This window comes from Sprattus sprattus (assembly GCF_963457725.1).
Source record: "Sprattus sprattus genome assembly, chromosome: 5".
Classification (NCBI taxonomy): domain Eukaryota; kingdom Metazoa; phylum Chordata; class Actinopteri; order Clupeiformes; family Clupeidae; genus Sprattus; species Sprattus sprattus.
The window spans coordinates 37,195,674-37,219,894 of record NC_137924.1 but is presented as its reverse complement, the minus strand read 5'-3'; the positions used below and the strand labels follow the sequence as shown (position 1 = coordinate 37,219,894).

Here is a 24,221-nt window from a genome sequence, read left to right as displayed (position 1 = left end):
AATGCTCGAAATGATCGGAATCATGCTGAAATGACACTCGTAACACAGATAACTAGAGAAATATGAATTTATTTTATAATACATAAATATATATGATTATTATAATATTTGTTTTAATATATATATTTTTTTACTTTTCAAAATGACAGGTGAGGCTATGACTGCACGTCCCTGTTGCTAACATTTGTAGCTGTCTGCAGACTCCTGCATCCACTTCCATTGCTCATTAAGTTAGTTCAGAGGTCTTAAATAATCTTCTGTTCGATGTTGAAAAATGAATTGCATGGATTTAGATTAATTTCTTTCTAAATGTTTGAAAAAGTGACATTTGAATATTGTAGCCATTTTTTGATAGTGGTAAATATACCAAATCTGAGCAGGATTGCAGCACGTGCAACATTTTACAAACGGCAAAGTTAACGCACTACTTAACCTTCTGATGCAATAGTTAGCGGAGGAATAACTGAATACATTCTGGGACAGACGCATTTCGTCTTGTTGCCTGGAGACGGCCTGGCACTATCTCTCCATCCTATGCATTTAGTCACGGGAACAACAGAACCGTGATACTGTCAGGACTTGAAAAACTATTGAAACCATGACATAGCAAAACAACTTTGTGTGCTCTCTAATTTCAGTCTCATCAGTAGACATTGGACATTCTAACTTTCATTATCATTATATGGTTCAATCAGCGGTCGCCGCTCTGCGCCCATGGTATGTGAGGCAGCCGAATTCCGTAGCTCGAGCTCGGAAGGGCAGCGGGAAAGAAGCAACGTCAACTACTCCCTTTTCACCCCTCCGTAAGTTAACGTACTATTTTGAGAGACTACAGGCAAGCGAGTCAATAATATTTATGTAACGTCAGTTGTGTTGCGTTATTGATGGTAATGTGCGCGCTACTTTTATAGTTTGTTCTGTTCTTACTGTCAAACTGTTTGTGGCCTAACGTTTATTATCTGCGGCGGACTAGGAAGGTTAGCTATTAGCTGGCAACAGTTAGCTGTGGAAGCTAAGTAGCAAGCCAGAGTAATTTGCTAGGTTAGGTCCCGGTTTGGGAGGTCTGCCACTCCTCCTTGTAGCTCATGACAATATTAACGTACCCTAGCTGACGTTAGCTAGCTAGCTAATATGTTGATTTTGGGTATGGATATTCTGCTACGATTTACATCAGATAGCTAACGTAACATTTAAGATGTGCTTTTAATGTCCCTCGGCTGTAGTTGTTGTGTCTTCTGGAAAGCTGATTTTACCCGCGGCTTGTAGTGTGCTAGCGATAGCATATATGCAGCGATCGCAAAAAGCGTCTAATAGCAACGTTAAGGAAACACGTACGCTAGCAATGGTCCTTTAAACGGTAACGTTAGTGGATTAAATCTGTCACGGTAGTAAGCGGTCATCTGTACACTATCTCAGCTGCGTCAGACCAGCCTGCTAAATGACAGGCCCACTGAGCTCTGTGTACAACTCAACGTAACTGCTTTTCGCTCAGAACTGACGTGAAGTTACACAATGTTGGGGCGTAACATTTGCTAGCAAACGGTACGTTAAAGTTACGGTAAGTTAGTGGTATCTTTGAGCTTAATCGACATTAGCCGTAAATTCGCGGTTAACGTTACGTTAGCCAACTGCCAACCTCTGAAACAGATTTAAGAGCATAACTTGACAGTTTTGACGACATAGCTCCGTGTAATAAGATAACGTTAGCTCTCTGTTGTGTTACGTGTATCGAACTATAAAAGAATGAGCCCTATTGATGTGTTTGGTACGAACGAATACGGCCACAGTGCAGCACTATGGACTACAGTTAATATTAACCAGCTAGCTATAGCGTTATCCTAGTGGCCCTATAACGCGCGATAAAAACTGGCTCTTGGCTAACAGCTAGATTCTGGATGACATCTTTGCTTGTCATCAGCAGCAATGGCAGTCCTGCTAGGGTAACGTACTACTTGCCATATCTACTTTGACTGAAATTTAAAGTATTTTTGGTCAATGTCATCACCTTCAACTAACGTTATGTTCATCTGCACATCTTATAATCAATGTCTTAAATGTCATCTGCCGTTACGTTGGTTGTAACGTTAAATTAACATTCGCTACCGGTCACTCATGTCGCAGAGTAACTTAGCCATAGAATGTCAAGTAAGTTATGCTAGGTGTTTGCTAGCGACACTTTTGAATTAGATCTGTCTCTAAGTTGGTGTTTGGTAGCATAGATGTATCAACTTACTCCGGTAATTCACGATTTTGTGTTAATTCAGTAGACTAATTTGATATGCAAGGTAACGTAAGCTAACGCAAAGGTACCTAACGATTAGCTACAGCTCCCTAGGTTTGAGCTAAACAGCTAACGTCATCTCGTTGGGTGTCCTTTGGAAATAGCATTACGTGAGTTCCAGCTATTATTAAGATGATTATTTATCGGTTCAGTGTAACTTGCACGTGTATTGCAATGTATCTACGGAGGACATATGTCGCTGATATTGATATGGCAGACTTGAGTTTGTCTGGTTGGCAGTTATCTGGTGGAAGTTGGAAGTTGACACAATAATGGGCTAACGTTAGCTAATTACTAATGCTGTTTGAATAACAGCTCTACGGTTAAACCAGAGATAACCTAGGGACTGGACTTCTAGAAAAAGCGGGGTATTTTTTGTTTTGTTTTCGCAGACAGATTTAATAAATACATAGTAGATAAGTAGTTAGGATCGTCTGTCCAATCCGTTTGGATAAGTGCAATTATTGGCTTGTAGACTGTAACAGACTACAGCAAAGCTTCCTTGTATGCTGCCTTGTAAGGCCAACCCTTAACATGCCTCTGTGAGTGACAGGAAAGCAAACCAATGAGGGTTGAACCCCTTTTGCATTAATCCTGGGTCAATTTTCAGCCATGACTGTTAATAACAGAAGCATGTGACAGAGGCTAAATGCGTATTTCACACATTGTGTAAATGCATTTAAATTACACAAGTAGGCCTACATTGTTCCTATCATATAGCTGTTAGTTGTACACTGATAATTCCATAAAGGAAGGAAGAAAGTTGTTTTGTATCTGAGATTCCTACAGTATTCTGAGGCATTTTTTGCCTTATTCCAGCTTTATATAATATATCTTAGAAATTCACATCTAATTCACATCTTTCATATCATTTAACGTAACGGAAAGTCATTGTAACTTGAAGTCAGCAATTAATGGGTTGCTACGCAAAACACACCTGAGACTTTAGAGTTCTATTTGCCTGAAGAACAATTTTTTCTAAGCGGAAATCGCAAACAGAAACAAAATCGTAAAAGAGGTATTTTGGAGGAATATCTTCTATCATTTTGGCGAGTAACCGAATAATTAGCGAGATGATGTATAGTTCTGAGGTCATTATCTAAAAATAAATCGATTGGATTTCGAAATAAGAGTATACCGCAGTTGAAACGGTATAGCCAAATCTCTCCTGGTAGACACGTTTTTACCGTTGCATGGTATATACCGTCATACCGCCCAGCCCTAGTGAGGAGTGGAAATACTTTGACAAAGTTGAACACAGTTTTAAAACACAGTGCAGTGCAAGATATGTAGTGCAATGCTGTCGTATAACTCTTTAATCTGTACTGTGTGAGTACTCAAGCGGTTGGTAAAACCAAAATGCACATCCCTAGAGTGTACAGGCCTTGTGTCCTGTTAGTTTCTTCAGACATGTTTTTTTGATATTGGTAAGATGTGATTAGTTTTGAATGTAATCTTTGTTGTACTTTGTTTTTGTGTTTGTTACTTAGGTTGAGCAAGTGGTGAGTTCTATTTCACCATGTACTTCTGCGACTGATTGTGAGCTCAATTTGGTGACCCCCTCATCACCACAACTCACAGATACAAGTCACACTCACTCAGCCATGGCCACTGAATAACCTCAGAAAAGGTGAAGGAAAACCCCGCCACTGGTCCTTTATGTAGCCCTCCATCTCTGCCCCCTCCTGGAGTGAAGCCACTGTCTCCCATCTGACATTTTTGCACTCCTGCAACAGTCTAGTCCTGCGTCGGTCATCATGCTGCTCAAGCTTAGGATGGCTGCCACCTAGGCCCCCATGCGTCCCTTGAGTGGCGAGTGTGAGCACTCACCCCTTCCCAGAAGTGTGTCGAGCCCCACTCTGCCTCCTGCTCTCCTCAGACCTTGCTCAGAGATGTCTTTGCTGCAGTCACTGGGGCCTGTGCAGAACTGGCTGGGTCAGGAGCTAGAGAAATGTGGAATTGATGCTGTGATCTATACCCGCTATGTGCTCAGTCTGCTCTTGCATGACAGCTATGACTACGACCTGCAGGACCAGGTAAGACATGAGCTAATTTGTGTGTGTGAGATTTCCCTTTGGCAAAAAGGCCATGGTGAAAACTTGGGACCTTCATGCAAATATGACGTGCATACTAGGCCTGCATACGTTTTTTAATAGATCAACTTTATTTTAGTTGAACCGCATTTGCCCTGTTGTTTCCGCAGAGATCTATGACCTAACACCATGGAATTACCAAATGTATGATACCATTAATTCAATAATGAAAATCCCTTCAATATCTTCTTTTCATCATTTTAATTTTCAGTATATTTCCATATAAGGTTTGAGACAAATGTAGAAATAATGAAAGCTTTTAAAAACTGTGAGTTGTTTAACAGCAACAGCTAGGGGTGTAATGATTAATTGTGATGAGTTATATTGCCAGAGATGCAAACTCCTTAGCTTTGGGTGAACTTTTGGGGTGTTCTGGGTCTGTGAGGACAGTCACAGAGAATTAAATAAGAACCACACTTTTCTCAGTTTACAAAAAAGAAGGCAAAACTAAAAAAAGCTACCGGGTTCTGTTATTCTAAATTCCACTTAGATAACGTTACTAAAGATTCTTTCTTATATGAAATCCATAACACAGTCCCCCCAGGATTTTGCGGGCCTTTTTGTGATAGTTGCGGCTGAAAATTACTGATTTCGCAGGGGCTTTTCCCAAAAAATTGCGGCGTTTTCAGGTGTTTGTTGCGGTGAAATTGCGAGAGCAAGTGAAAGTTGCGATAAAAAGTAGCTTATTTCCCTCTTTGTAATTATAATTGAGTTATTTGTTGAAAAATAAATAATAAATAAACAAACATTCTCATGGATTAAAGTTTTCCGTCGCTATGACGGATTTCCGTCAACTCGGCTCGCATAAGGCCAAAAATGAGACACTGATATGATTTGCACATTTCAGCGTCGGAAATACACGAGAGCAAAGGGCAAAACTACCCCTAAGAAATATAATTTTGCCCCTAAAATTACTTGGAGAGTAATACTTATTCAATGAACGTGTCAAAAACATTGTAGCCTATATGACCCGGTCAGTTGCCATTTAATGTTTTGATTTTCGCCTTGACTGTTGCGTGAAGAAACAAACGTTCTAACAAAACACATTTGGAGCGCTTCCTAATCAGACCTGTGACTGCGAGAGTGAGGAGAGATGAGGACCAGCGCAGTCTCTGTCACCATCTCAGGTTCTAAAAGATAAAATTCACACACCCAGCGACTGTCAAAAATGAAAGCTAGATTGGCTTGTGGTGGAGGATGACGACGACGTTGATAAAAAGACCCGGTTTTGTTTTCAAGGCATGTCGGAATTGTGGACAACGAGTTGCCCAAATCGTTGTCAAACCAGCACAGGTAAATTCTTCTACTGGCTCCATCAAGGGGAGCGAAAACGTTCAGAAATACATGGTACTTCGTCACCAAGCGCCAAACAACACGCATCACCTACGGTGAATGATAACTAGTAATAATACTTTTAGAAATGATTTAGTTAGGTTAAGCTAGTTTAATGTTAGTTCGCTAACGTTAGCTATCTCTGATAGTACGTTGGCTACAAAGGCTTGCTTGCAAACTAGCTAACTAGTCTAATCTGTATTTCCTGTAGGCCTACTATGGTAGGTACATGAATAAAGGTAACACAAAAATCCATAAATATAATGTGTTATTATTATTAAAAAACAAAGAAACAAAAACGATTGTTAATAGTTGTTACCTTTAAAAAGATTGTATTAGTTGTTGTTACTATAAAACCACAAAGAAAGAAGAATACGATTGTCTAATTTACGTTGTCTGTTTGGTTTTTGTTAAAAAAATCTAAGAAAACACTTTGAATCTGTAGATAATGCCTAATAGTCTTATTATTGCCACTTGATGACAATTGTTCATATTCATATACTGTAAGCCTAAATAAGTGTGTTTATTATTTTGAACAAAGGTTAAATGTTATTTCACAAGTTTCTAAAAGTGCCCCCAATTTTTTTGTTAAATGCCCCTGGATTTCAGTAAATCATTTTGTCATTTATAGCCCATTAACAAGAATGGTGAAGTCTTGCAAAAAATATTGGTTTTATGCCCTAGCTTTGAACTAGTAAGTGATAATAGACCACGTGAAGTTCAAATATCGAGGCGGTATGCAGCCACGACCCAAAATGAGGGCCGATTTTTTTTTTTTCAGTCAGATGATTTTTTTTTGCTTTAATCCCTGCATTCTCTAAAGAGCCAAACCGTTGAGTAATGTTCCTCTAAATAACCTTACCAACATGCCAAACAAAAGATTACCAGTAGTACAAAAATGTAGCATAATAGGCTGTTCTGCCCTCTGCTTATTTTGGTCAGAAAATGTATATTGTTTGTATTGTTATGGAAACGAACGCAGGACTTTAACTTTGACATCATTCAAATGTTCGTCTCGTGGGAATGGCAACAGCTGTTAGACTGTTATATCACGATTTGAATGGGGTATTTATTCATGTATATTTTGTCATCACTCGATCTTGAGAGATGTCTTCAAGTAGCGAAATCAGGAATTTTAGGCCGCAACCAGGTTTCATGACTGTAAACTTTGCTCTCCCAGCTATCTTACTCTATTTTAGAATTTTTCAGTTGCAAAATGTGGTTGATACTAGGGTTGCAAAGGGGAGGAAAATTTCTGGAAACTTTCCATTGGCAGTAACATTTGGAATTTAGATTTTTTTTTTTTTCTGATTTTAATAATTATAATAATAATAATAATAATAATAATAAATATCAGAATATTTGTATCATTAAAAATTACGTTTCACAATTATAGTCATTAATCTACGAGGCATCGTGATGTCCTAAAATAAATAAAAGGACTACACGAACACTGCAAATGTAAGTGAATAAATAAATAAGCACATAACTCAATCGCATTGATATAGCCATTGTGGAATAGAATGGACACATCTACATCCTGCAACAGTACCTCCACCTCTGCAGCGGTGAAGTCAGAGCTGCGTTTTCGACCGATGCTCGCTTTCCGCTTTGACATGACTCGCTTACGAGTTGCTTTGTGTGGTTTCGGACGAATCCGACTGCACACATTACTACGGTTGTGTGCCCTTATAAGGAGCTGGCGGGGCGTTAATGTATGCAAATCCAGGTGCACGAGAACACTCTTTCAATTTAAGAAACCTCTTCCGGGGGAGCACAGCTCAGAACACTTCTCCTGCGTACACATTTTCAGGCGTTCATGAATCTGGAGATGTTTTTCTTACGTTGGTTTTCCGAAGTCCGTAAGAAACATTTCAAAAGAAACTTCAGAAAATGTTCGAGAATGAGGCCCATTGTCTGCCAGAAACGTAAACCTATGACTTTCTGTTGTTATTGAACGTCTTTGTCATTACCTAGCATATTGATAACTTGTTACACTGAAGCCATGTTCATTTTAATACCAAGTTTATTTGTATACTTTAAGCTAACTTTTTACAGCAGTGAGAGTAGGATGTATGTATGTCCACACAAAAGTACACCATCACCTTGATTACTTGCGGCTGTTGGGGTTCATCAAAAAAGCGCAAGTTGGGCGACTTGTCGAGAATAAAAGTTATTACTGTAAATTAAAGTCTGAGCATTAAAAACGTCATCCGAAACTCTATTTTAAAGATGTATGAAATGCAGCACACAGTGTGTTTCTTTGCAAATGATGTAGCTAGCTATTTTAAACCACTATGTTTAAAACAGATGTTTTATTTTTCTCTCAACCCAGCATCCTGCACACTACAACAGGGCTATTGAGGCCACACTACTGCGTTTGAGCCCAAGGACTACAGTTAGTATAAATTACTCCAGAATGTTCAGTTTATTCCCGTTAATTCTTGTTTATTTCTGTTAATTCCCATGGAAAGTTTCCCACTTTGAATATACCGTGAATTTTGCAACCCTAGTTGATAAAGTGTGTACATGTTGAACCAGGTTCAATTCCCAATCTCTACAGGTTGTGTGTAGGTCACTTAAGATAAAAGCGGCTTCTAAATAACTGACCTTTACCTTTAAAATTAACTAATTAACTTCTAATTAAATGTCTGCATTTGGGGGCCAAGCAACGAAGCTGCAAAGGAACCATGAATGTTTCTACCTCTTCCTATTTTAATTGACAAGACTGTTATGTCAGCTAGATAATTAGCGACCATTTCACGCAAATAGAAATCTGCCATTTAAACCGTGTACGATTTATATTGAAAAGTTCCTTTGCTAGCTAGTTAGCCAGCATAACAACAAGACAATACCGTTTGCTGCATAACCTGAAACAAAGTTGAATTTCTCAAAATCGGTTCAAGGGCCAACTCTGATACCAAGTTATGAAGGGGGGGGGGGGGGGAGTCCCCCTGTGCCCCTCTAGAAGACCGGGATATTCTAGCTCTCATTCCCCACTTGAACAGTGACCGATGATTGCTGTTCTCTTCCTCTTCCAAAATTTAACATAAACTGTGTTTTCCATTTGATTTATCAGTTGTTGTGATACACTTTGCACACAGTTTTGGACCTGGCTCTGCATCTTTTTCACCCCTGATGAGTTTGCATCCCTGATTTCTTTGCATTTTTTTTTTACTGTGAATGTGCACGTTGTAGAAGTTGGAGGACGAATGTGGGCGTTGTGTAAACTCTTTTCATTGTTATTATAATTTTTTTAGCATTTATTTTAGGAAATATGCTTATATCTTATACTCTCATCCCTCTATACCCTAAACAAATGCATCAGGTTCCTGAGAACTCACACATTCTAATAAACATTTTAGATATCTAAGAAAAGTTAGTGTCAATTATAGGTCTGTTTACAATTTAAAGATAAGTAAGAGATCCTCCTCCAACTGATACTCCAAAGCAAACTTACTTTCCTCTTTAAAAAAAAAACAATGGTCATAGAGAGGTAGTCATGTTATGTAGGCCTATTTAATTATTATTTGGTTTAACACACCAAACCTTCAGGTTACAGAAGAGTTTAGTTACACCTTTTATTTGTCCAATGTGCAGAGCATGGCAAGTGGTCTTGTCAACATTTAGTATGGGCCTTCTGGTCAGTGCCAGAATTGTTTTAAAGACGTGTCATTGGTGTCTGATTCAGAATGGCAATGGAAAAACTGACAAATACTCTCTAACTGATAACGTGCCATTTGGTCTGCTATATGGAACTCTCACACAAACATCAGATAGAGATGGCAAGCGCTTAAGGCCCATCAGTACATTAAACCTTAAAAAAGCTTTCATCTGCTCTTCTGTAACATCATATCTTGAGGCAGTGGGGGTACATGAGGCATACATGTACATGATGTCATCCACTCCTCTGCCTCAACATCACCAGGGCTGTTGTCTTGCCTACCTAACAGTACCTCTCTGAAACTCAACCAAAAATGCCACTTCAACTGAACAGAGCTCTCGACTTTGCAGTTGTTTTAATTACATGATTTAATTACCTGGCTAACTGAGGTGGCTAACCTGAGCTTTAATCTGAGTAGTCAGAAGTTGAAAACTGGCAACCGAAAAATCTTACTATAAATTATGGGAAATGTCATGCTTCAGAAATAAAGTGGATTGCTGGTGCCTTGTTTCCCAACTTAGATCATGTCCTCTTTTGTTGTCAGTTTCTGTCATGTTCATTAAGTGACTGATGGTGAGTGCACCTAAACCATGGTAAACATGTCTTATTTTTTTTTTCATCATTTACTTTAATTGTTTTCAGGAGAATGACATCTTTTTGGGTTGGGAAAAGGGAGCTGGGAAGAAGTGGACCAGGAGCCGGAGGAAGGGGGGGGCAGATGTGAGTCTGGAGGAGATGAAGAAGCAAGCAGCTGTGCAGTGCCTGCGTTCTGCATCTGATGAAGTAAGAGGAAATACTTTAAGCCACATATATGTGATGACCAACATTGATTGTATTTATTGTTTATTGTCTGTTTTAAGAAGCAAGGTATTGGTGCAAAGCATGACTAATGTCAACATCCTGTGAAAGACATCTGGCTTTTGTTATAGCTGGATTATATAGCCTGTTTCTGCACATACAATATTTTAGAAGCATAGTGCAAGTGTCTCATATGCCAGAGCTAGAGAAGTTGATGGTGGTGATTGATTCCTTAATTGAGTGTATGCGTCTGTCAATAATAGCTGATTTAGTCCACCCCCAAATAGTTGTCTTGAAGGAACAGATTGTAGAAGGTCATATATATATATATATATATATATCTTTCCCCCACGAAATTAAGGGTAGCATCTGGGTGAGCCTAAAATATTTTATCTTCCTCATTTGTAAAATTGCATCATTTGCCGGAATGTCCAAAAGTTCCCTTATATTGAGGTTTTGGAAATGCATTTACCAAAATATGAACAGTCCCATGACTACATTCATCCATCCATCCATTAATTTATTCGTTTGATTTGATCAATGCAAAGTTGCTTATTTTTCACCGATTTGTTTTGGTTGACGATATCAAATGCTTAGCTTTTGTCAAGCTACATGAAACCCCAGTCCAGTTTATCCACAAATTCTAGTGCTGTAGCGATGCGTAGATGACGTTGACTCCTCAATTTCAAAATTACGTCGACGCCTTGTTTTTACGTCGACGCCTCGCCACATACACGTGGCTGACCCAAACAGAAACAAACATTGCACAATTAGAATGGAGATAGAAACGCCAACCACCTCACAGCAGGATGTCCATCAAAGCCCTGCAAAAAGCCCCATTAAAAGAAAAAGTCCAACTACCTCGCCCTAAATCATCGAAAGTATGGGAATACTTCAAATTCAGACCCAAACGTAAAGGTGTCGTTATTTGCAGTCTTTGCCAAATGGAGTTGGCATACCACACCAGCACAACAGCGATGTTGGAGCATCTGAAGCGGAGGCACCCAGGGCTCGAAATTAACTTTTTGCCTTACCAGCCAACATGGCTGGTAGATGAAAAAATGTACCAGCCAATTATATTTTTTACCAGCCAAAATTAAGCCTGCCATTTCAGACCTACATTGTTTGATACAAACAATCTTTACCTATGATTTTAATATCATCGTTAATCACTCTCTCAGAAGGGATTTAAAGAAATCAACCAATATTGCCCAATTGGCTGGTGACAGCCGCAACACGTGCTGTATCATGCTGTACCCGGAAATCCTTAAAGGCCCTCCTTCACGATACGTTAATTATTTAATTTACTTTTGCATGACCTTTTTTTTAAAAGCACATTCAAGAGTTGGCTATTAAAAATGTACTTCAGATGAATTAATTTAACCTCATAAGAAGCGCTGCATTAGGTCTTCTAAAAAAGAAAATCTAAATTAAGCTTTTAAATGACACCTTTATGATAGATAAATATTGTCCAACTAACACTACAGCATAGATATTCAAAAGCTTATTATACTATAGTCTTACTGATCTGACAAAAAAAAACGCATTGAAAAAACAGAGGGAAGGCAAACAGTACCTCTGCTTCACTGAAGGGGGCGTGCGAGAGCCCACTGGTAGGCGATAAGCTTATTCAGCCATTGCTCTTCTACTAAGCTTATACTACCACCGTCAACGTATTTCGGCTCCCCATTATTTGTAATGAGCCACCTACTGCAACATGCTCTTGGTGTAGCTGTAGCTGCTGTTGTGGCTGTTGTTTCTTCCTACCTAGATGTTCTCTGCACCTTTGCTTGAGGTGATGCAACGGCAATGAATCGGCACATTATTTTAGCTTTCGTTTAACTGCGTTAACTTGCGTGTGGTCAACTGAGTGGTTTTCAACTTTTGATTCGTGCTCAAAATATTAGAACTTTATAAGCTCAAAGTATTAGAACTTTGTATTCGCTGGCAAAATATTAGAACATTGTATTCGCGTGCAAATTGTTATTGTTGTATTAAAATTCTAAGAACTTTATATTACCCTTTCACTTCTCCCACTGTTCGTGTTGGCGTTGCAAGCTATTTTTAACCATGACGGGTGCAATAATCGGGAGATTTGCTCCGCAATGTCACTCGCCAAGTGGCGGAGCATCGGAGACAATTTAGTCGCCAGCCCAAAAATCGACACGCCATTGACGCTTTGCGGGTGCCAATTTTGAGCCCTGGAGGCACCCCATTGTCTCTCGAGAAGGGGACAATAAGTAACGTTGGTTACATTAATTTAATGTTTGTTCAGTGTGTTCAGTGTTCAGTGTAATATGAGTTGTTGGTGGTTGAAATATGATCCACTGTAAAAAATGTAAAATGTTATTTCTCCTCTATTATTCTGCAATTAACATTCTGGTATTTCAGACTAATTGGTCATTACCTTTTCAGTAGAGAGGTGGAAACTATTACCTGTGCCAACACCAATATATGCCTGATGCCCCAAAAGGGCACTGACTTATATTTAAAGAAAATTTGGTCACAGATGTTCAGAATTTGTGTTTTGTTACCAGCTTATTGTGTCTGAGCACTTTGCGACTAAGATTCGATTTGAGATTAGAGAAGATATAGTAAAGTTTCAGATCTCATTACTGTCTGATGGCTCGAGAAGATTAATGGAGGTTACCTCCAGAAATTAGTAGGAAAAGAGTTAATCAAAAGGGGGACTCGGATGTTGATCTTTATTAATTATTTTCTTCTTCTTTTTTTTTTTTTTTTTTTTAATGATGCAGAACTCTAATGCCTTTTTTTTTTTTTTTAGAACTCTGGAATTGAGAGTCTTGTTGAGGAGCTCTGCTCCAGACTAAAGGAACTACAGAACAAGCAGAAAGGTCTGTTGCCGTATCTATAGATACCTATCAACATTTTATTTAAATATGAATTACTTGAGCAAGACTGCTGTAATATCTTCCTGATTTACCTTTTTTAAGAGAGAGGGAGACAAACAAACAAAAAATCTGAAGGAGGTCGGTCACCAGATTTGGCTGTATCACCATCTTTGAAAGACCAACTGGAAATGTTAGTGCACTTTCATAAGTCATGTTTATCTGCTAAATGTTACATATATTCTCAGTCTAGATCTCATATGTGATCTATCTTCACTGAATTGGTCCTTGTTTTCCTTTGTGTTAGGTACAATGAAGCCTTTCCACCCCTTTCAGAGAAATCTGTTTGTCTTCAGGAGATAATGACCGTGTGGAACAAGGATAAATCCTGCACATCTTCCTCGGCTACCCCAAACACCAGCACTGAATCCTCTGCACCTAAAGATTTTTGTAGTGATGGTGAGACCTCCAGAGGTGAAACCTCAAAGACCTCCGGCATCGGTACAGCCATCACCTCAGTAATTGGTGAAAGGATTCCACAAAGGCGTAACAAGAAAGAGAAAGAGAACAGACAGCATGGATCATCTTCAGGGATGGTAGAGGAGCGAGCCTCTCAAAAGAAGCAAACCCGGAGTAGGTCGGAGGGAAAATATCGCCGCCGGTCCTGCTCTTCTGGCTCCAGTGAGGCAGGTTCAAGCTCCAGCAGTTATCAGGGTGACATGAAAAGACATACCAGCAAAGCCATTCAGATGAGGCATAAATCGCGTGAAAGAGGCACAACCAGAGGCAAGAAAATTCGGAGCCAAGGGCAAGTTAAACTGTCATTTAAGGCCATCGACAAGGAAGATCGGAAAAATGCTATGGGAGGTCCTCAAAAACAGCAGCTACCAATCTGTCCAAAAAAGGGAAAGAAGTCTCTTAAAGAGATCAAGAAAGAGCCTTGTGGGATGGAGTTAAAGGAGTCACTCTATGATATAAGAAACAAAAAAGAGTATGTGGAAGAACCACTGTGGTACACAGAACCTCTGACAGAATATTTTGTACCTGTCAGCTGTAGGAAGAGCAAACTTGAGACAACATACAGGAACAATCCAGACTCTCCTAGTGGATCCACTTTGTCTGGAGATATGGACAGGCTGACGGAGCGGATGCAAGGGATTTGTTATGCCAGTGCTAATTTCCAGAGGGCTTATCTTGCAGCAGGGACTTTCGTTGATGGGCACTTTGTTGAATTGCCAGATGAAAGCATTGAGGAGCCTGTTGAATTCAGTAGGACCTCATCCAGCCCAGCACATGAGGATAGTCGAGATTTAGATGATGAGCATCTGTCTGAATTCACTGACTTCTATGAAGTCGATATTTATCCATCCATATTGGATCCTTGTGCCTCAGACTCTGTCCAAGAGAGTCGAATCCTAAACATGATTCGCCAAAAAAGCATAGAGCAGAAAGAATTTGAGGCAGAATGTTTAGTGTTAGATGGCCTTCAGCTGCATGGGAAAAGTGCAATAAATACAGAGACACTGGGAGCATCTGGAACTGATGGGTTCCTTTGGAAAGATTTTGAAAGTATTGCTCAAGTCTGTGAATGTTTTTCATCGTCCAGTTCAGAAGATGTAGATCGAGAAAGCTTTGTTGGGGACTCCCCTGTTCAGCTCTCCCCAGTATTTGATAGTACAATGTTTAATTTGTGTGAGCTGTCTGAAGAATGCATCGCTCCAGAAGCTAGCTGTGATGGCCAACATCTGAACACCAGCTGTTTCTCTCTTTTTGAGCTGCAGTGTGAAAGCCCCACTTGTTGTTTTCCATGTGACTCTATTACTGGTTGTCATGAAACCACCAGAACTCACAAGACAAGTAGCAGTCTAGATCCACATGGTAACAACAAACAGTCTCGTTTGCTCATATGGACCAAAAATAGTGCCTTTGATGGAACTGAATACTGTTCTAATCTTTCAACACGGACTTGTAGCCCTTGGTCTCACTCAGAAGAGACTCGTTCAGACAATGAGCAAATAAATGTGCCGTCAGAGGAGTTAGCTCAGAATGCTAGTGAGGAGATAACATCCATAATTCCTTACATCCCAGCGACGTATCTAGAGGAAGATCCCCTTGATTTTTTGAAGGATGCTGAAGTACCACAACAAAATGCAACACATACAGTTTCAAAAACAATATCAAAACTGGAATCGATTTGTGGTATAGCATTGGAGACAGAAGAGAGTGGACAGTATGACACTGGCATATTTGATGATGCAAATCAACAGAACAAAGACTACACCTCAGGGATAATTAAGGACATTTGGACAACTCTTGGAGATTCTACACACATGGAAGAGAAGCCTCATTTTGAGGAGCTACTTTTGGAGGATTTAAGGAACTACCACTGTGGTTGTCAGGAAAGGAAGCTGACTGGTGCTGCACATGTACAGACCACACACAAGAAAGCAGTGCAGTGTTCTGTGTATCACCTGTGGGAGGAGGAAAGTGAAGGTCAAGAGTTGGCTAAAAATAAGCTGTCCAAGACTGATAGTGGTGACTATACGACCCCCTCGAAGCCCTGGGACGTGAGTGCAGACAAAGACAACTCATCATTCATCCTTGGGGGAGTGTATGGTGAACTTGGCTCTTTTGGAGGTGACCCTGACTGGGCTGCTATTCCATCTGGCAGTGCCCAAGGCCTGCTGCAGTGTGCTGCTGCAGCAGCCTCAGATGTTGTAACTATTACAGGCACTGACTTGTTCATGAATACAGGAAGCTGCTTTGCTCCTGGTCACAAGCCGCTCTGGAGACCACTGGTCTCCTTTGGTCAGAATGACCAGGCCGTGAAAAGAGACCGATTAACCAAGGGGTTTTCTTTTATCTTCCATGAAGATTTGATTGGAACCTGTTCAGGTCTCTATGGGGATGAACCAGACCAGGATTACTCATTCTCATCATTTGACTTGAGCAATCCCTTATCTCAAGTGCTCCATGTGGAGTGCTGTTTTGAGCCCAATGACATGACCTCATTAAGCCCAGGGTTCAAACCTAAGTCAATTCTTTGCTCAGACTCAGAGAATGATATCTTCTCTTCTCGGTTATATGGCATAAATCAGACTCAGTATCGTGCCATACGCATATCCCCAAGGACTCACTTTCGACCAATTTCCACCTCAGAATTGTCTCCAGGTGGAGGGAGTGAATCAGATATAGAGTCTGAAAAAGATGAGCATAGTCTTCCTACTCTGGTTCAGGCCAATGTGTTTGATGACCCACAGGCTGACCTCAAACCCCTGGAGGAGGATGCAGAGTGTGAAGGACCTTATTACGGAAAGTCAGAACTAGAATCTGGGAAGTTTTTGCCCAGATTGAAGAAATCTGGTATGGAAAAGAGTGCTCAGACTTCATTAGATTCACAGGAGGGGTCTGGTGCACTTTTGTCAGTACCTGAGCAGAATTTTGCTGACTGTCAAGTGGTGCCAGCAGCAACTATAGAATCCATGTCAGAGGAGGCACCAGCACAACAGTCCTCTAGTGACCAGGTTCACAAGGAGGAGACCTGCAGAAGAGGAGAAACCTTTGGCTATTCAGCAGGTGGCCCTGTGCTTCCCCACCAATGCGAGACAACACTTGACCTTGAAAAATTGCATGAGGTTAGAATTTGTTTTTTCTTGGCTTTTTGAAAATGTTGCTTGATATTACTTTAAATGAATTAATAGTGAACAAATACCAGATGTGTCCATAAAAGTATGGAGTCCAGTGTTTCCTCTGTATGTATTCAACAACGGCGCACTGCAGCTACTGAATTTGGAGCAGAATTTGAACTTTCACAGTAAATTATTAATGAATGTTCTGCTTTAGACCTAGCATCTCGTACCCTATCTCACCCAATGTAGCATCTCATCTTATCAGTCATCCAACAAATACAGATTTGTAATTGAAAAAAAAATTGATCATTCGCCACTTTATGGCTCCTAGTTATCTTTTGGTATAGTCTGCTTCCTGTGAAGAAAGCCTCCCATGGTAGCATTACGAGATCCAACAAACCCAAACAAATTCCCCTGTGTTTTTTTTTTTAAACTTGTGCACTAGGCAGCAATCCTATCTCAAAAATCGCATGAGAGGACATCAATTTCACCAACTAATTGACTAGTACACATTTGTTGCCAACTTTAAATAACACTTCTCTGTAAGCTGGCTCTATCTACTATTTATAATGAGTAAGAAGACATAATATCGGTTATATGTTAATATATTAATGTAATAGATAATCAATAACAATAATATGCATTGATACTACTGCCTTTCCTTTTTTTCCAGCTTTTGGTGTGCTTTGCAAACTGAGAAATTAGCTGTAGTCGACATAACCTTGCCCTCTTCTTTCCACACGTATTTGAGCTTAATTTAGATTAGGAGTTTAACCTTATTTTCTTTGCACACAACAAAGCCAGGAAAGGTTTTACCGGGACCGTCCCGATTTTGAGTTGCGTGTCCCGCGTCCCGACAAAAACCTGTCGGGACGCTAAAATGGCCCGGTTTACACCAACCACTATGAAATTGTCCCAGTTGTCAGCAATTACATAGCCGATGTGGTCTTATTATAGCCTGATCAATAACTAAACCCATGTAGAAATACTAATAAAGCGTCCAGCGTATGATTTGAACAATGTGTGCGTGTGTCTGTCAATCATAGTGGTCTGCATAGCCTGTGCAACTAGCGTTACAATGTTTGTTTCTGCCTAGTAACGTCTCTACAACGACAGCCAGGATTATAGCCATGGACACGGCATGAAATGTGGGATTTACGACAGTCTTCGACCCTGTGTATTGCCGTAGAAGCCCACATTGGTGTGAAAACCCCCCACCCTTCCCCTTGGCCAGGCCTAGCTTTTGTTATGTTAATTGAATTTACCTGGATTGAAAACAACTTCCCCCGCCAGGGGAGGCACCCCGTCACTGCTTCACTGATTTAAAAAACCTGAAAGTCACAGGTTCGATCCCCACTAGTGGCAACCATGGCCCAAGTTGCTTAACAACTCTTAATGACTGTTATCAGAGTAAGCCTGACTCTGTATAATTACATGCCAGAAACGAGTCTCAAGAACATTAAGGTGAAATAATAATATATAAGTTAGGAACATTACACATAGCCTAAGTTAAAACATTTAAACACATACCCCCATAAACATGTGAGATATTTCGACAAGAGATATTGAAAGACAGCTAACTCAAATAAGACAGATCAACTATATACAGCCGCGGAAAAAATTAAGAGACCACTTCAAAATTATCAGTTTCTCTGGTTTTACTATTTATTGGTATGTGTTAAAGTAAAATGTACATTTTAGTTTTATTCTATAACCTACTGGCAACATTCCTACCAAATTTCAAATAAAAATATTGTCATTTAGATCATTTATTTGCAGAAAAATGACAATTGGTCAAAATAGCAAAAAAGATGCAGTGTCTTCAGATCTCGAATAATGCAAAGAAAACAAGCTCATATTACTTTTTAAACTACACAATACTAATGCTTACACTTAGGAAGAGTTCAGAAATCAATATTTGGTGGAATAACCTTGATTTAAAATCACAACTTTCATGTGTCTTGGCATGCTCTCCACCAGTCTTACACATTGCCGTTGGGTGACTTTATGCTACTCCTGGCGCAAGAATTCAAGCAGCTCGGCTTCTTTTCATGGCTTGTGACCATCCATCTTCCTCTTTATCACATTTCAGAGGTTATTTATGGGATTCAGGTCTCGAAATTGGGCTGGCCATGACAGGGTCCTGATCTGGTGGTACTCCATCCACACCTTTACTGGCCTGGCTGTGCGGCATGGAGCATTGCCCTGCTGGAAAAAACACTTCTCAGAGTTGGGGAACATTGTCAGAGCAAAAGGAAGCAAGTTTTTCTTCCGGGACAACGTTGTACTTTGCCTGGCTGAGGTTTGTAAAAGACCATAAGGATTGAAAAAGCGGACTGGAGGTTCTTCTTAGTTCGTCTTCTCTGATGAGTCCAATTTCACAGTAGGTGCAAGACTCTCTGGCTTGTAGGCCTCTCCAGGTCTCCGTCTAACCATCAGACGACCATGTGTTGGGCAAAGCTGAAAATTGGACTCATCAGAGAAGACGAACTAGAAGACCCTCCAGTCCGCTTTTTTCAATCCTTATGGTCTTTTACAATCCTCAGCCAGGCAAAGTACAACGTTGTCCCAGAAGAAAAACTTGCTTCCTTTAGCTCTGACAATGTTCCCCAACTCTGAGAAGTGTTTTTTCCAGCAGGGCAATGCTCCATGCCGCACAGCCAGGCCAGTAAAGGTGTGGATGGAGTACTACCAGATCAGGACCCTGTCATGGCCAGCCCAATTTCGAGACCTGAATCCCATAAAAAACCTCTGAAATGTGATCAAGAGGAAGATGGATGGTCACAAGCCATGAAAAGAAGCCGAGCTGCTTGAATTCTTGCGCCAGGAGTAGCATAAAGTCACCCAACGGCAATGTGAAAGACTGGTGGAGAGCATGCCAAGACACATGAAAGTTGTGATTTTAAATCAAGGTTATTCCACCAAATATTGATTTCTGAACTCTTCCTAAGTGTAAGCATTAGTATTGTGTAGTTTAAAAATGAATATGAGCTTGTTTTCTTTGCATTATTCGAGATCTGAAGACACTGCATCTTTTTTGCTATTTTGACCAATTGTCATTTTTCTGCAAATAAATGATCTAAATGACAATATTTTTATTTGAAATTTGGTAGGAATGTTGCCAGTAGGTTATAGAATAAAACAAAAATGTACATTTTACTTTAACACATACCAATAAATAGTAAAACCAGAGAAACTGATAATTTTGAAGTGGTCTCTTAATTTTTTCCGCGGCTGTATAGGCCTCTATCTGGAAACCACTTACAGATTCAGATTAGCTAAATTTGCGTCTGGATGGACCAGTACCATTAACCTGAAGAGCGCAGGTTCGAAGCTCGCGTAAGATATCAAAATCTACCTGAAAAGACACAGGTTAGATATTCACGAGTGGCAAACATGTCCCAAGTTGCGAAATGAATATCTCAATATCAGAGTAAGCCCGACTCTGTATAATTACATGCCAAAAGTGAATCTCAAGAACATTACAAAGAGGAAGCTCCGGAATATGAGTGGAACAGCCTCGAAAGTGACATTGCAACCCTCGAACTTTGAAACTGAAAGGCAAAGCAAGAATCGTGATAACCCCGAAATCCAAACCCTAAAGACAGAACTCTGAAAACGGAAGGCAAATCAAGAAATGTGATAACCCCGGAGCAAAACCCTAAAGACAGAATATTAATTAAATTATTATCGAGTACATTTTAATTTCGTTTTTATGGGGCAATAGCTGTAAATGGGAGGGGATACGTTTTGTCAGTTGAAAGCTGACCAATAGACAGAATCTCATTCCGTCTCATCACAAGACGTTTTAATTCAATTCCTTTTTCAACCAATGGCTGCAGCAGGGTGTGTGTGGCTAGACTGCTGACAGTCAATATGCTAATAAGAGCATTTCACACCTCTGTCAGCGGGAGGTGATAAGTAACACATCGCCCCCCCTCTCCCCTCTTGGCCTGTACGCGGGAAATTCCGTTAATTTGCGGCAGACTGATATTTCGGGGGAATGTCCAATATCAACCAGGAATGCTTATCATTCGCGGCTGTATCACAGCCTTTACGGGCCCGATAATCTTGCTTTTCGTGCAGTGGGAGTTTAGCTCAAAGTAAACGGTGCAAGGAGTGAAATTGTAAGTATAGGTAGGCCTAGTTACAAAATGTGGCTGTATCTGTTATCTGTAGTTGTTAACGATTGTTACCTGCTCAAATGTAGGTTTACTTGAGGTAAATGAAAGGGAATATTGTAATGTAGTGGGCTATGTTAACACTAAGCTAGCAACCTAGCAAATTCGAAATACAAGAAAAAACTATCGTCATCTCTCTATTCTTTGCATTAATATATCTCTCTAGTATTTCGAAACAATAATATCAGTCCCTAACTATAGAATGTTGTTGTTTTATAATCAGTTAATGCTAGTGAAGCCTAATTTGACATGATTAAAGTGAATGCATTGGGTGCCTTCCATTTCAGCCCATTCTACAATATTTATAATTTGATAATGAAGATTTATTTCAAATGGGCACCCCAAAAATTGCCGCGCGCAAACATGCCCTATCCCCTTAGGGATAAGCCCCACATATCTTTGATACCTAGAAACGCTCCTGTTGTTGGCAAAATGTATGTTCCTGGCATGTGTTCAGGATAAAAAGTGTGTGCGTGCACTAGCATTATGGGCACGCGCAAAGTGTCCCGGTTTTAGGTCCGACAAATCTGGTCACCCTATTCCCAGACCAACTCGGCAAGTGGTTTCAGTGATCGGATCACAGTGGGTCTTGGTTAGCGTTAAGCATTTTTATCATCATCAGAGCCTTATTGTGCTTTTTGCATATTTATATGTAGTCATACTTCATCAGCTAAAGGTGTGAAACACTATTTTTCATATTACTTAAATGCTCTCTCTGCTCTTCCCCAACAGTCAACTATTTTGAATAACAAGGATGATGAGAGGAATGACTCTCAACAGGATGATTGCTTGTGGCAGAGTTCTCTCATGTCCCCTGTATTCTCTGGAGCACAGTGCACAGGTAAGTCCAGTCACAGCTTATTAGAGGTGTTAACTTCACTGTATGACTATTGTCATACTCAATTTAAATATATTTGACATTACTAACAGACCACTACGATTGGACTGACTTTACACTTACACCGAATGGACACCGTAAGAAGCCTTGACAATGTTTTTAGACAAGAAGTTTATTAGAATCATGGACTGCTCCTTTCCCTTTCAATTTTCTCTTCTGGAGCTTTATGCTGGGTTTTGCCGTAGTCGGTCACAGATACACAAATGAATACAAAAGCAGCAATCTGAAATTCATTATCCAGGTGCCAAGCATAACCATTCATATCTACCTGAAGGCCAAGGTGGATATTACGCTTTGCACTTCCACAACTGTTGTGTTTGCTTACAGCTGTTCATCTCCATAAGTCTGACACAGATGTCTGTAATATGTAAGGTAAACTTTTACCATATTCTGAGCTGGCAGAGAAGTTGAAATAGCATAAAAGTTAGCATGAGCTCTATGAATGAACTGAAAAACAATGTATACTTTTCGTGAATATAACAGAAGAAGCTTTTTGTGTTCATTTTTGACCAAAACATATCTTTTTGGTGGATTAATTCACACAATTCTAAAAATTGCACACAGAACATACGCTCAGTTGGCAATTTGTTAGGTAGACCTTGCAAAAATAAATGCAGTTTAGTACAATAGTCCTGCTATAAATCCCCCTTCATGATTGTTATAATGTTTAAGTTAATGTTCAAACCGTTTAAGAGGTGCAAATTCAACAGTTTGATCATATTGGAGGATGTAGTTTGTGATGCCTTTTAAACAGTATTGAATTAAATGAAAAGGTGTTCATGTTATCTGACCTAGCTTATTGAAATGGGGTGGTCAAAATTATGGAAATACGTGTCAGGACAATTCAATTCACAGCACCACAAACCGCAGCCTTCATTTTAAATTCACTTCAAATTAACACACATGTGAATCAACAGCTCTCATAGTTAGTTTGAACAAATATTGAATATAATAACCTTTTTTATCTTTAATTGGTGTATTATAAAACAATTGGGTTCTTTCGCGTAATTTAGCTGTTTCTGATTGGACGAGAGACGTTCCGTGCTATAGGTTATTCGTCAACATACCAACAGATACGGGACTTTTCACAGCTAATAATAAATCACTCCGCGATGAAAAATTCCCGTTGATGACGTTAATTAAAAATTCTTAAAATTCCTAACCAAGACGTTGACAATGGAACTATTTTTTGTTGCGGAGAAACAATGGCGAAATAAACCATTTTTAATCAATAACTTTGTGTTGAAACTATGTCTTATCGTCCTTGTATTTTAAAAGCATTAGTTATATAAAGGGTTATTACGTTTGATAATGTGGTGCGAAGATTGGATTTGCGATTTTAGAGAAAATCGTTGTCATTGTGCTGAGCTCAGGGGGTTAATATGGGAAGACGTGAGATTGTGTCTAATATCCACCAGCCATAGAAGACGTGGTATTGTGTCTAATATCCACCAGCCATAGAAGGATATTTTGACTGATTGTTTAGTATTACCTGCAGTAGTGTTATGTGTTACATGGTAAGTGTGCTCACCTAGATTTGTGCATGTGTCTGTCTTAAGCAGGTAGCAGCACCATGTGACGAACCAACTTCAGTGTGGAACTGGAGTAAAGACAAGACTGAATCCTCTCATCTCTCCACATCATATTTGTTCTTGATCCCTGTTAACACAACCTCACTGACCTTGTGTGTTTGACAACATAAGAAAGAAACTTAGTAGAAAAAGGAATTTATAAGATATATCTTTTGATGGAGTTATTTGGGGCATTTATTTAGTGTTTGTTTATAGTTCGTTTCATTGAATTAGTCCTCCTTGACCAGAAAGTCAAACCATTACAGGTAGACTGATGAGACTTTTCCACATCATACATTTTTTCCCTCCAATGTCTCTTATGGTTTTGAAACTAGCAAGCTGTTAATCATCTGAGGTTTTGTGCATGTTCCTGTGACACTTTCCCTTACCTCCCCTCCCTTCCAAAAACCTTAATTTTGCCACTACAGTTCAGACCCTTTTTTGCTCTATAGTAGATTTAAGGGGAATTTCATGCAACTGGAGACTTGCTGTTGATTCTAAGCAATGCACCTGCTGTGTTCTGGTGGCATAATGTGTGTGCAACTTCCCCTACATGTACAAGTTTTTTTTTTTTTTTAACAAATGTGTAAAATATTGTTTTTGTGATTGCTTTTTTTCTCTTAAATTCAAAAATAGGTCTAAAAATGTATGGGAATCAAAAATGACTAACAATAATTACAGAAAAAAGTGTGATGCAAAATAAGTATTTCCCTTTTGAAGTGGGTACTTGTGAACAAGAATGGTAAAAAAAAAAAAAAAAAAAAGTGGCAAAAAGCTCATTTCTAGCTTGATTCCTGATTTTGAGAGATATTTCCAAGACATTTTTTAAAGCCCCCCCGCTGACATATTCAAATGCATGAATATACACACATGTCAGGATTGATACAACTGGAAAAAAAAATAAAGTAGATAAAAGGAATTCACA

The 24,221-nt window shown here is 39.6% G+C and overlaps 1 protein-coding gene across 4 annotated transcripts; it reads left to right on the top strand.

Annotated features, from left to right (window-relative positions):
- Positions 1-745: 745 nt before the first annotated feature.
- kiaa0232 (KIAA0232) lies at positions 746-24,215 on the top strand. 4 transcript variants are annotated; one of them, XM_080839971.1, is made up of 9 exons: positions 746-803; positions 3,772-4,317; positions 8,042-8,104; positions 10,013-10,153; positions 12,954-13,023; positions 13,123-13,210; positions 13,325-16,652; positions 21,560-21,668; positions 23,288-24,215. In XM_080839971.1, exons 2-9 carry the CDS (start codon positions 4,078-4,080, stop codon positions 23,302-23,304), a joined length of 4,056 nt encoding a protein of 1,351 aa, XP_080696097.1. In that variant the 5' UTR covers positions 746-803; positions 3,772-4,077; the 3' UTR covers positions 23,305-24,215. The 4 variants fall into 4 exon arrangements, with proteins under 4 accessions (XP_080696097.1, XP_080696095.1, XP_080696098.1 ...); XM_080839969.1 differs by having other exon boundaries at positions 23,285-24,215; XM_080839970.1 differs by lacking the exon at positions 746-803 and adding an exon at positions 1,916-1,940 and having other exon boundaries at positions 23,285-24,215.
- The last annotated feature ends 6 nt before the right edge of the window (positions 24,216-24,221 follow it).